The 13,069-nt window shown below is 45.1% G+C and overlaps 1 protein-coding gene and 1 long non-coding RNA gene across 5 annotated transcripts in view; one reads left to right on the forward strand and one right to left on the reverse strand.

Annotated features, from left to right (window-relative positions):
* Positions 1 to 13,069, forward strand: part of LOC132210893 (uncharacterized) — a 297,035-nt gene that overhangs the window by 132,470 nt on the left and 151,496 nt on the right. The gene's annotated exons all lie outside the window — the stretch shown is intronic.
* LOC125462404 (uncharacterized) overlaps positions 1 to 13,069 on the reverse strand; it is a 347,507-nt gene that overhangs the window by 103,801 nt on the left and 230,637 nt on the right. Inside the window, exons 42-44 of the mRNA XM_059653886.1 lie at positions 11,898 to 11,975; positions 7,845 to 8,216; positions 1,330 to 1,686 (exon numbers count right to left, since the gene is read on the reverse strand). Of these exons, the coding sequence (XP_059509869.1) occupies positions 1,330 to 1,686; positions 7,845 to 8,216; positions 11,898 to 11,975 (807 nt within the window). The remainder of the gene's footprint in view (positions 1 to 1,329; positions 1,687 to 7,844; positions 8,217 to 11,897; positions 11,976 to 13,069) is intronic.

The following is a 13,069-nucleotide window of genomic DNA, read 5'->3' on the forward strand; positions in this document are numbered from 1 at the left end:
GGAGTCCAAAAACTAGAGGGCACGGGTTTAAGGTACGAGGGGAAAGATTTAAAAAGCACCTGAGGGGCAATATTTTCATGCAGAGGGTGGTGTGTGCATGGAACGAGCTGCCAGAGCAAGTGGTGGAGGCTGCTATAATTACAACATTTAACAGTTATCTGAATGGCTACATGAAATGAAAGGTTTTAGACGGATATGGGCCAAATGCTGGCACTTAGGACTAGATTACTTTAGGAAATCCAGTCAGCACAGATGAGATGGAATGAAGGGTCTGTTCCATGCTGTACATCTCTATGATTCTAAATAAAAATATCGGTTGGAGGATCACAATAAAGAACACTTTGTGAAATTGATTTCAACACTGTTGTAAAGAACGCTCACAATACGTCATAATACAGTGTGGAGCTGGAGGAACACAGCAGGCCAGGAAGCATCAGAGGAGCAGGAAAGTTGATGTTTCGGGTCGGGACCTTTCTTCAAGTTGTTTTTTTCTGAAGAGGGGTCCCGACCAGAAACGTCAGCTTTCCTGCTCCTCTGATGCTGCCTGACCTGCTGTGTTCCTCCAGCTCCACACTGTCTTATCTCAGTCTTCAGCACTGGCAGTTCTTACTATCTCACAGTATATCATTATTATTAAGGAACTTAGGTTCTACAGTGAAGGAAAAATGGATTTTTGTTTTCAGTTCTCAATAGGTCAGGCCTGTTTTCTTCCAAAAGGTTAGAAAGACAGTTTGAACAGTGAGCTAAAATGATCATTTCCAAATAATCATGTGACTTTAGCCAAATGACAAGCAAGCTACCTGGGAAAATTACTAACATATTTGATGACTTGAGTTTTACAACCCTGAGAGAAAGGAACCAGAAGAGGTTCACTCAGAGAGATGAGGCCCATAACAGTAGATGTGCTGTTAGTGACAATGTCCAGTCAAAGCAGAGCTGAAGAGAAATCCAGAGTTTCTCAGAAGCAATCTCCAGAATGAGAAGGCTATGAGTTGTCAGAGGAGACACGCTATGAGGCATGAGTTTAAATTTGGATCAATTCCTTACAAAACTACTGTCCATAGATTCATTGTATAATGCAGCATTGAAACAGGCCCTTCAGCCAAACTCATACATGCCAAGCAGGTTTCCGAAACTGAACTAGTCCCATTTGCCTGCATTTGGCCCAGACTTGATGGACTGAATGGCCTCTTTCCACACTGTAAGGATTCCATGACTAAATAAGTGATTCCATGATTAAATAAGAAATTTACTGTGACTAAGTTTTGGAATTCTGAAAACCATTGCTTTACATGTGAATTTTATGAGTTAATTGTAACTCCATTTTACCTGTAATATCTGGCAATCCGTTTCGGTCATCCACGTCCACTCTGCTTTCGGTCCAGAGTTTAAATTACCATCAGCCCGGATTCTGCAATTCCCAGACTGCAGCAGGATGGAGCCTTCCATGTTTGCGGCCTTTGCAGCCATCAGTAGGATTTGGCTTTCTCTGGGGACACCCTGTTCACTCAGCCGAGGGACACTGTGCTTGAACACGCCCTTCACCGTGTACTTGGGATCACAGGACGTCTCCAGATGCAATTCTGCTGTCTCACCATCATTCAGCACATTCATTCTGAATGCAACGTTGCAGCTGACGATGTTCAAGGAGCCAATTGTGTCCAGATTTTGCGGGATTCCCGCTCTCTGAGGGAAAATAAATTCAAATCTGCATTCAGATACGCATGTAACCCAACATCTATACTAAATGGCCCATTTATTCAAGCATTTAGCTTCACTCAGATTGAGGAAGATTATGCTTTTGTAACCTGTTTTATATTTGGAAGAAAAAAAATGTTGCTCACAGCTCCAACTAACCTTTGGGGACCTAAACAGCTTGGCCATTTTGAAAGCTTCCTGTTGTCACTTCACAGAATTGTAAACACAATGTCCATCTGCTGCGTCCAGACTCGGATCAGGAGTTTCCTAGTGGACCCTGAATGGATGTGGAGCCTTTTGTCAAACTGAGACAAAAGCGATGCTCGGGATTGTGCTACTCTCTTCAGGGTTTCTAAACTCTCGGACTGTCAGGAACCTGGTCCAGGTCTGAGGACTATACGAGAGTACTACTTGCCTTCCAACAGAATAGACTTAGAAGGAGATCTAGGCTACGACTAGGAACCCTGAAGTCTATTTGAGCAGTTAGCGGCTAGGTCTTTAAGAATTGGAGCAGGTGAGGACTGGGTCCTTAAGTGTTGGAGCAGGTGGGGGCTGTGGGCTATAGATTTAGTTATACTGTTACTTTACCAATGGTTACTGAGCATGTGCAGAAGCACTCATGCCCTGATGATGTGCGATCACATAGAACTAGGACCTGAGAGTGCGTGTAGGGTTTCCGAGGTATCTTCTATATTCTATCCTGTATATAATGCATATCCCAGAAAAAACTCGAATGCATAGTGGTAATGACCCTACCTCTGAACCAGGAGGCCTTGGTTCAAGTTACACCTGCTCCAGAGGTGTGCAATAACATCTCTGAACAGGTTGATTAGAAAATATATACATATATATTTCCTTAAAGTTGTTAGTCACTAACAAAGCTACCTACTACAAGATAATAAAATGTGAGGCTGGATGAACACAGCAGGCCAAGCAGCATCTCAGGAGCAGAAAAGCTGACGTTTCGGGCCTAGACCCTTCATCAGAGAGGGGGATGGGGAGAGGGAACTGGAATAAATAGGGAGAGAGGGGGAGGCGGACCGAAGATGGGGAGTAAAGAAGATAGGTGGAGAGAGTATAGGTGGGGAGGTAGGGAGGGGATAGGTCAGTCCAGGGAAGATGGGCAGGTCAAGGAGGTGGGATGAGGTTAGTAGGTAGATGGGGGTGCGGCTTGGGGTGGGAGGAAGGGATGGGTGAGAGGAAGAACCGGTTAGGGAGGCAGAGACAGGTTGGACTGGTTTTGGGATGCAGTGGGTGGGGGGGGGGAAGAGCTGGGCTGGTTGTGTGGTGCAGTGGGGGGAGGGGACGAACTGGGCTGGTTTAGGGATGCAGTTGGGGAAGGGGAGATTTTGAAACTGGTGAAGACCACATTGATACCATATGGCTGCAGGGTTCCCAGGCGGAATATGAGTTGCTGTTCCTGCAACCTTCGGGTGGCATCATTGTGGCACTGCAGGAGGCCCATGATGGACATGTCATCTAAAGAATGGGAGGGGGAGTGGAAATGGTTTGCGACTGGGAGGTGCAGTTGTTTGTTGCGAACTGAGCGGAGGTGTTCTGCAAAGCGGTCTCCAAGCCTCCGCTTGGTTTCCCCAATGTAGAGGAAGCCACATCGGGTACAGTGGATGCAGTATACCACATTGGCAGATGTGCAGGTGAACCTCTGCTTAATGTGGAATGTCATCTTGGGGCCTGGAATAGGGGTGAGGGAGGAGGTGTGGAGGCAAGTGTAGCATTTCCTGCGGTTGCAGGGGAAGGTGCCAGGTGTGGTGGGGTTGGAGGGCAGTGTGGAGCGAACAAGGGAGTCACGGAGAGAGTGGTCTCTCCGGAAAGCAGGCAAGGGTGGGGATGGAAAAATGTCTTGGGTGGTGGAGTCGGATTGTAAATGGCGGAAGTGTCGGAGGATGATGCGTTGTATCCGGAGGTTGGTAGGGTGGTGTGTGAGAACGAGGGGGATCCTCTTTGGGCGGTTGTGGCGGGGGCGGGGCGTGAGGGATGTGTTGCGGGAAATACGGGAGACACGGTCAAGGGCGTTCTCGATCACTGTGGGGGGAAAGTTGCGGTCCTTGAAGAACTTGGACATCTGGGATGTGCGGGAGTGGAATGTCTTATCGTGGGAGCAGATGCGGCGGAGGTGGAGGAATTGGGAATAGGGGATGGAATTTTTGCAGGAGGGTGGGTGGGAGGAGGTGTATTCTAGGTAGCTGTGGGAGTCGGTGGGCTTGAAATGGACATCAGTTACAAGCTGGTTGCCGGAGATGGAGACTGAGAGGTCCAGGAAGGTGAGGGATGTGCTGGAGATGGCCCAGGTGAACTGAAGGTTGGGGTGGAAGGTGTTGGTGAAGTAGATGAACTGTTCGAGCTCCTCTGGGGAGCAAGAGGCGGTGCCGATACAGTCATCAATGTACCGGAGGAAGAGGTGGGGTTTGGGGCCTGTGTAGGTGCGGAAGAGGGACTGTTCCATGTAACCTACAAAGAGGCAGGCATAGCTGGGGCCCATGCGGGTGCCCATGGCCACCCCCTTAGTCTGTAGGAAGTGGGATCTAATTCTCCAGCATCTGCAGCTCCCATTATCTCTAAGCTACCTACTACAACAGCTCAGAGACGAAGGAAGCCACATGGTGCAGACGTTCCAGCTCCGTGATGTTTGTCAGCTTATCCAGAATAGTTGTGATGAAGGTAAAGACAGAAGAGACAATAAGTCATGCCAACACGAGCAGGAAGTGAGATACAGCATAGACTCATAAACTGAGCAGGTGACAAACAGAGCTCCAGTCAGGTTCTGTCTGAACTATGGCCTTCAGTTCAAGAAGGATTCTTGGGTGTTAGAGAGGCTGCAGATCAGAGTCACCTTAAAATGACTGGGGCTTAGTTATCAGGACTGTTTTTGTAAACTTAGCATGCATTGTCTGGAGGTGCAGGAGGTTGATTTAATCAAAGGTTTAAAATGTTACCAGAATTTGAAAAGACCACTGTAGAGAATCTGAAGGAAGTGAATAAAATTGACAGACAGACACCTAAGTTAAACTCATCTTGTATACTTCAAAATGAAGGACCAGTATGACCAGTGCATTCATTTCCCAATGTTGCTGGTTTTTCACTGTACATCCTCTGGTCAGTGACTTAAAAACAAGAGTATAATAATTTTAACTTCAGTTAGCAGATATAACTAAGCAGAGATCTGAAATATTCTCTCTCAAATGACTGTAGATATCTCGACCATTTGAGTTTTCAAAACGGAGACAGATTTTTGCTAGGTTGGTATTTGAGAGGGTATACAGCAAGTGCAGGTAAATGGATTTGAGGTGCAAATCTAACTAAATGGTAGAAACACAGAAGAAAGAAACAGGACCCCTCACTCTTGCTCCACCATTTAACATGCTCAATGTCCCAATCACCCCCACCCCTATATCCCTGGATTCCCTTTAGCCACAAGAGCCATATCTCCCTCCTTCTTAAAAACACCACAATGTTTTGGCCTCAACCACTTCCTCAGGCAATGAGCTTGACAGGCTCACCATTCTCTGAGCAAACAAATTTCTGCTCATCTCCGTCCCCTTATCCTTAAACTACCATCTCTGGTTCTGGACTCCCCCACTATTTGGGAACATCCTTCCTGCACCTAACCTGCCTACTCCTGGTATAAGTTTATAAGTTTTGTTGAGATCCCTACCTCATTCTTCTAAATTCCAGCGGATATCACCCTAACTGACCCAATCTGTCCTCATACGTCAGTCCTGTTATCCCAGGAATCAATTTGGTAAGCTTTTGCCGTACTCTGTCTACAGCAAAGAACATCCTTCCTCAGATAAGGAGGACAATACTCCAAGTGGATCCTGTTCTTGTGCTCAAATCATCTTGCTATTAAGGCCAACATGAACAGACTGGAGATGCTGACTGGCCTCCATTAGTTTCTAATATTACTACGATCAAGATTCTGTTGCCTGTCAACATGTGCCGAAACAGCAGAATAAACAGGCTGTGTAAATAATTAAGGGCTAACTTTCAAAACTCTCTGCATGTTGAGCAAACCTCCAGTCCCCATGTGCATGGCCACAGCAGTTGATACCATGAAGTACATCAATAGTTGCTTGTGCAAACACTTCACTGGCACCAACGAAAGCAGCTGCAATCTCTCAATAGTGACCGCGATCAAAGCATTTGTAGCTGGCTTCTGTGAAAAGCAATAGCTTTCTTGGTCTCTCACAGAACTCAGTCCAACTAGAGCTTCATGCATGACCAAATGAAACTGGGTTCTTTAGCAGTCCTTCCAAACAGCTTAATATAAAAACACAGATAAACAAAGATAGGGCAAAAACTGCTAATTGTGGCATGTCACGGCTTCTTTAGAAGCTTATTTATGAAGCAACTACGTCTATGATTTACAATTCATTCACCAACGTGAATAGCAAAGGATTACATCAGACTTAGGGTATTAGATTCAAGGCTATGGGCCAAGTGGGATTTGTGTAGATAGATTGGAACAGACCTAATGGGTGAAGGGCCTCCAGCAAGCTATATGGCCCTAGGTGGGGCACCTCCTGGGTTCCCCAGTTTGATTTTGTTACTCACTGAAACTGTTCTTAAGGATCAGTAAGTTGTGTAAATATTACAAGCTTTTCTAACACAGGAACATTGAATGATGCAGCACAGGACAATGGTCATTCATCCCATCAATCACATGCTAGAACTTTGGATGAGCGATGCCATTAACCTCACTCACTGAAACATAGTAAATAGCAGCAGGAAGAGGCTATTCAGCCTTCCGACCGGGCTATGCCATTCAATATGACCGTGGCTAATCATCCAACTCAGTCCTCTGTTGCACTTTCTCCCCATATGTTTTGATCCCTTTAGCCCTAAGAACTATATCTTACTCCTTATAGAGACCATTCAACTCTCTTCTGGAAAACTTCTCCTGTTCTGTGCCCTGGTCCTTGTAATTTTTCTCCCTGTTGAGTATTTATCCAATTCGCTTTTGCACGTTACTATTGAATCTGTTTCCATCAACCCTTCAGAGAGCACATTTTTGATCATGACTAGGCAATTGGCTGTGAAAAGAAACATAACCTCATGTTACCTCTGTTCCAAATGCGCTAGTCACCTTAACCCAATGTCCTCTGGTTATTGTATTCTTTTGTCAATAGAAGCCATTTCTCCTTACTTCTCTATCAAATCCCTTCTTATGATCAACAAAACACATTTATTTTTGACTACAATTCATAGATATGGTCTAAAAAATGACCACATGGAGTAGAAAGCGAAAAGCTGGTACTACTCAGCAGTTCTGGCAGCATCTTTGGAGAGAGAAATCAAGTGAATGAATCTTGGCCATGCCCTGTCATCATGACAAAGGGAATGTTTCTGGAAACAATTTTTAGTTTTATCTAGGGTTAGGGCGCTGTTGAGGAAGATGGGGCTTTGTTTATTGGGTCTCGAGCTTGGGCCGACTCCTTAAGGTGAGGCCCACTGACCCTAATACTTATCAGGCATTGAATTAGAATGCAGGATCAGAAGTTGCCCAGTGAGAGCTACCAGATCCCAAACCTGGCCACTTGGATCGTGGGTAATCAATCCAGGTGTAAGGCATGAGGTTTGTTAGGCAATTGGCTGGTGCCTTCTGGGGTTGCAGAGAGAGGGGCAGGGCAGTCAGAGGTAAGGGAGTTGTTGTCAGCAGATACCCCTCCTGGCTTATCTCTGGGTTCCTGATCAGACACTGAACGTGTTCAGTTGAGGGTCCACCCCTTCTCCAAAATGACAGGCTGTACTGGTTTACTGGCTGGGGGCATTTCACGGCCACATGCCTGTATGCAGCCAGGTTAATCCCAGTCACAGAGGACCTGGGTCTTAAATCCTTAGCTGTAGCTTGTCAGAATGTCAACAATGGACCATTGCCTCCAAAACATCATTCCACTGGAGGCAGCTCCATGTTCACCTCCACAGGGAGCAGCAGATCCCACCTGGTATTTCCAAACCCCACGATCCAGGAGTTAGATTTTGAAAAGAGCCCTGTTTTTATTAAGAAGCTAAGGTACTATAGTCCACTTCAAATATTTTCACCTCCTAAACTGGGGCAATAATTCAGCCTATAACATGGACACCAAACCCTGGCAATTGGGTCACACCGAGTGAACTTTTACCCATACCTCGAGGATAAGGCATCTGTTCAGGAGAGATGCTGACCATGAAGCTCCACCCCCTCCTTTTCTGTTGCCAGAGGTTTTGACATCGCCGACAGCTCGTAAGCTGCATTCGCCAATGGTAAACTCAACAGAGGCCTCATGTCTCGTCCCTTTGCCTGTTCGGATCAGCAGTCTGTTGTCCTTTGGGATGCCCACAGTCAGTATGGAAGGAATAGAGTGCCTGAAACCAATGTCTATGCTGGGAATTGGGCTCCATATAGTCTGCCATTCAAGCTGCGCAAACTCATTGTCCATCTGAAGGTGGCCGGTAAAGTCTGCTTCACACCCGTCTGTCCTCAGTGTCCCATTTAGTGAGAAACTTGCCGGCAGTACACTCTGGAATGTGACATAAAGTAATTTTAAAACATTTTATTAGTAATAGAGACTTTTTAAAAATAAAGATCCGTGATTCAAATCATGGCACATTTTATAAAACTGCATAAAGTGCAATTCTTAAAAGGAACAGGAAACTCAACCATTGACAAACATCATAATGTTGGAAGTGAGTACAGTAATTATGTTCAATGCTGGAATCATAATTTACTGAACTAGCAACCTTATCCACACACTGTCCCAGGAGAAACGGCCCTGACTGATACATGTCCTAATGCATTGTGGCAGCACTTCCTATAATATTCATTCCTGAGTGGATAACATCAGAGGTCTAGATACTGCCCAGGATTGATAACGAAGGCTGGGGCTAGGGTTTTGGATGAAAAATTCAGGATTTCTTGCAAGCTGTGGACTTTGGACTCCAAAACGATTGGTTATTTTTGGTCTTAGCAGAAACGCAGTGTCAGCCTAAGTGACAGGCTCGGATTTCAGACTTTACTTTACGCTTTCATGGGATGCCAGCATCTCTGGTGAGTCTAGTATTTGTTGCCCTGTCCTAATTACCCTTGAACTGAGTGGCTCACTAGGTCAATTCATACAGCAGTTAAAAGTCAACCACATTTTTGAGAGTCACATGTAGGCCAGACAGGGTAAAGATTGCAGATTTCCTTCCCTTATTTGACTTGCGTGAACCAGATGGGATTTTAAAGCAATTGATCATGGTGGTCATGGCCAATGTTACCACATTAATTGTTTCCAAATTTCATCAGCTGCTATGGTGGGATTTGAACCACATCCCCACAGGACTAGCTTGGGCCTCTTAATTACTAGCCCAGTAACATAACCCACATTGCCATTGCCTCCTGTTGAACTGTGACCACTCTGGAGCAGTTCACAAAAACCCTGGCCTTTGTGGAAGGGGTTGATCCCTGCCCCAGGATGCGGGGCGGGAGTGAGCAGTCTGATCTTGGATACTCGCCTTGGCTCCAATTAGGACTGTGAAAATACTTATGTTTTCTCTGAATTTGTCCTTGACTCCCTTGAGGGGTATCAAGTTTGCCAAGATTAGAGTAGCACAGCGGCTCAGAGGTTAGCAGTGCTGCCTCACAGCGCCAGGGACCTGGGTTCAATTCCACCCTCAGGTGACTCTCTGTGCAGAGGTTGCATATATATTCTCCCCGTGTTTGCGTGGATTTCCTCAGAGTGCTCCAGTTTCTTCCTACAGTTCATAGAGGAGCAGGTTAGTTGGATTGGCCATTCGAAATGAAGAGTTATAGCAATCTGGTGGATCTGGGTGGGGTGCTCTTTGCAGGGTCAGTGTGGACTCGATGGGCTGAATGACCTGTTTCCACACTGTTGGGATTCTGTGAAGGTCTGCTGTGAAACCTCGACAGCAAAATAAATGAAAAGCTGCTAGCTTTAAAATATTTAAATTGACAGCCTACTTTCTGTAAGAGGGCCAAAATGGCCTCGACTTATCCCAGCTCCATTACAGCTATAGGTGAGCAGGATGGAAGCACATTGGGCTAGTGTATAATGCTAACAGCTGACACAATCCCAATTGGCCAGAAGGCTCAAAAATATGACCAACAGTGGGAACAGTGTTCAGGTAAGGATCAGGAGAATTGTTAGTGTTGACTGTACCAATAATAGCTTAGGTACATGCACTAATGCAAGTGTTGGAAAGTGGTTTCAAAACGCACAGACAAAGAAACCATTTATTCAATGCATATACCAGTTCATTTATGAGCATATTTGTGATATTCTACGTTGGTAATCTATGTTTCCAGGGTGACCTCTGTACAAAGCTAAAAGTTGGCATCAAATCAAGTTGTGGTAGCACTTTCTATAATCAGAAAATCTACACCAACAGATGCTGAGAAACTTTCATTTGTACATTTGGCAGCGATTCAGCATTTTAACAGTTGAAATCTGGCTTCCATACAAGTTGGGGTAATGCAGGGCTAATCAGGTTACGATCACATTAGAAATCCAAACCAAGATTGCCAGTTATCTCTATAAGCGATAGGTACTGATAAAATGGTCAAACTTTAAGATATTTCAGCTCAATAAATGTAAATACAGAAGCAAAGCCTCGTGAAATCAGCAAGAGATATCGAGGGAATGCGCAGAATGTGTGTAAAATCTCCGTAAATCAGCAGTTGGTTGAAGAACGATGAAATGATCGTTTCTTAGAGGTTTGATGTTTTGATTTTTTAAGGGAATCGCAGTACAGCTGCAGTGTTGGTTTGATTAATTCCAATGTTACACACACTAACAGGGTCAGAAAATCAACTGTTGACATGCAATTCTTGTATGGATCAGAAACTCAACTGGTGTCAGAACGCTACTGATAATTACTTGAAATCTGTAACCATTATATCCAACAACTGTCTGGGAAGTGGTTTTATTCTGCAAGCAAATAAAACCAGATGATAACATAACCAGAAAGTCACTGGCACATCCTATGTTTAATTGCATGATTCAAACGAAGCAGCCTCAGTTTCAGCTTGTTAATTCTAGATTAATGAACTGGGTCAGCGCAGCTTTGAGTAATAGGCCCAGAACTATACCGGAGTAAGGAAAAGAATTTAAATTGCTGAAACAAATGCACCCACATGGGCACACGTTTCCTTCTACCTCCAAGTAGGGGCATTGATTATCAGCCACCAGTTTCCACTTGGTAAAGGTGCCTCTGCCTAGTTGCCCACTTGCAGCAACTCTGCACAACCCAGCAGTGCCTTCCAGACTGATGTCCGTGTTTTTGCCAAACGTAGTTGTTGCAATCAACTTGTTCCTGGTGGGTAGCCCCATATTTGTCCAAGTCTGAACGGCATGTTGGAGGAAAAAATCCAATCTCTTTCTTCTCCCCCAACCAGCTTTCAGTTTCAAGCGAACAGGTTTCCCGTCAAATATGATATTTGCAGCTGTTCCAAATGAATTCCTTCTGAAATAGGCCAAACCCTCAGCTTGGATATTTCCAGGAATCCTGAGGGATTGCAATCTTCTCATCCTTTGGTTCATCGTCCAGGTTAATTTGGCTTTGCTCTTGAAGGTGAGAAGTCTTCTACTGGTGTTGAGGTAATTCTCATTGTTTTGCAGGGCAAACCTACCCCTGTAAAGATTACCCTCTGCCTCTCCAACTGCCTGGAAGGAAACAGTCTTTTCCCTTTTGCCTCTTGCACTCCTGCATTTGTGCTCCCATTTGATTTCAGCACCATAGGAATCTGTGCATTGTGTAGTAACATTCATCGTCATTAAAACATTCTTGGATGACGCTTTAAGAGAACCTGTCATATCGCAACCTCCTGGCCTCACTAACCCTTTAACTTCCACAAAATGGTGAGTGGTCCGATGACCTGGTTTCAAATAGGAGGCTAACCAGTGCCACCCAAAGTAAGGCTGCATTGACAATTCCCCGTCAGCCATAAGTGTATGTCCATCAACTACGAGGTGAAATTTGGCCACGTGCTTACGTGCATTGTTCTTGTGAAAGGTCATCACTTGTGTCTCACTTGGGAAACCCAAAGACTGCAATAATCTGGAAGTTTGAACAAGTCTTGCTCTTATCTCCTGCCTGTGCACCAATTCCAAGCAACCTTCAAAACTAAGGCCTTGCCTGTGGTACCTAAGCTCAAGAATCGAGCAATATTTGTGGCCTTGCTTTGTGAGTGAAATCTGTACCTCGAAGGATTTGCCTGCCACTGCTCCAGAACAGTGTCCCAGAAGCAGCCTTTGAGAAGCTTCTCCACTGCAGTTTGCCTGCAAAGACACACAAAGAAGAACAAATAAACAGCTTAGCAACAGCAGGGGAAAAATGTTGATTTCTTCATGAGTAATCAAAAGCAGTTCCTTTGCCTTATCATCTGATTAAGGTCATATTCGACTGTATGCTTTTTTTTCAAATGCATTACCAAAATCCTGGGGACACCCCAGAGAATCCTAAGGAATGAAGCCAGTCAGGTGGGTGAAGTTTCAGTGGGTGAGCACTTTCAGGATAATGGTCATGACTCTAAGTTTCAATGTCATTATGGAAAGGAATAAGGACAGTGCAGAAATGAAGCATCTAAATTGCGGGAATGCTAACTTCAATGTCATCAGACAGGATCTGGGAACAGATACTTGCAGTAAGTCTACATTTGGAAAGTGGGAAATCTTTTAGAAGTACTATATTGAGAATTCAGGACCACCATGTTCCTCTGATAGGGTGAAGGACAATGGTAGCAGGTCCAGGCAACCCTGGTGTCAAGGAATACTGAGAGTTTGTGAAAAAGAGGGAAGCACAGGGTGGCACAGTGGCTCAGAGGTTAGCACTGCTGCCTCACAGTGCCAGGAACCCAGGTTTGATTCCAGCCTCGGGTGACTGTCTGTTTGGGGTTTGCACATTTTCCCCGCGTCTGCATGGGTTTCCTCCGGGTACTCCAGTTCCCTCCCACAGTCCAAAGATGTGCAGGCTAGGTGGGTTGACTATGCTAAACTTCTGTAGTGTTCAGGGAGGTGTAGATTAGGTGGGTTATAGGGAGATGGGTCTGGGTGGAATGCATTGAGGGGTGGTGTGGACTTGTTGGGCCAAAGGGCCTGTTTCCACACTGTAGAAATTCTATGATTTCTTAGTTAGGTACAGTATATTAAAAGTGGGGTGGGGAGGTTGTTCAGAAGTATACAGAACATAGGAGGGCAAAGAAGGGCATACGATATTCTTTGCAGAAAGGATCAACGAAAACACCAAGGCATTTTATAAGTATATTAAGGGTAAGAGGATTACCAGGATGGGAATCTATTAGGAAAAGGATGGGACCTATTAGAGATCAAAGGGGCAACCTGTACTTACAGTCTCCTGTCCAGTACTGGGATTT

Source organism: Stegostoma tigrinum, chromosome 23 (assembly GCF_030684315.1).
Source record: "Stegostoma tigrinum isolate sSteTig4 chromosome 23, sSteTig4.hap1, whole genome shotgun sequence".
Taxonomy (NCBI): Eukaryota; Metazoa; Chordata; class Chondrichthyes; order Orectolobiformes; family Stegostomatidae; genus Stegostoma; species Stegostoma tigrinum.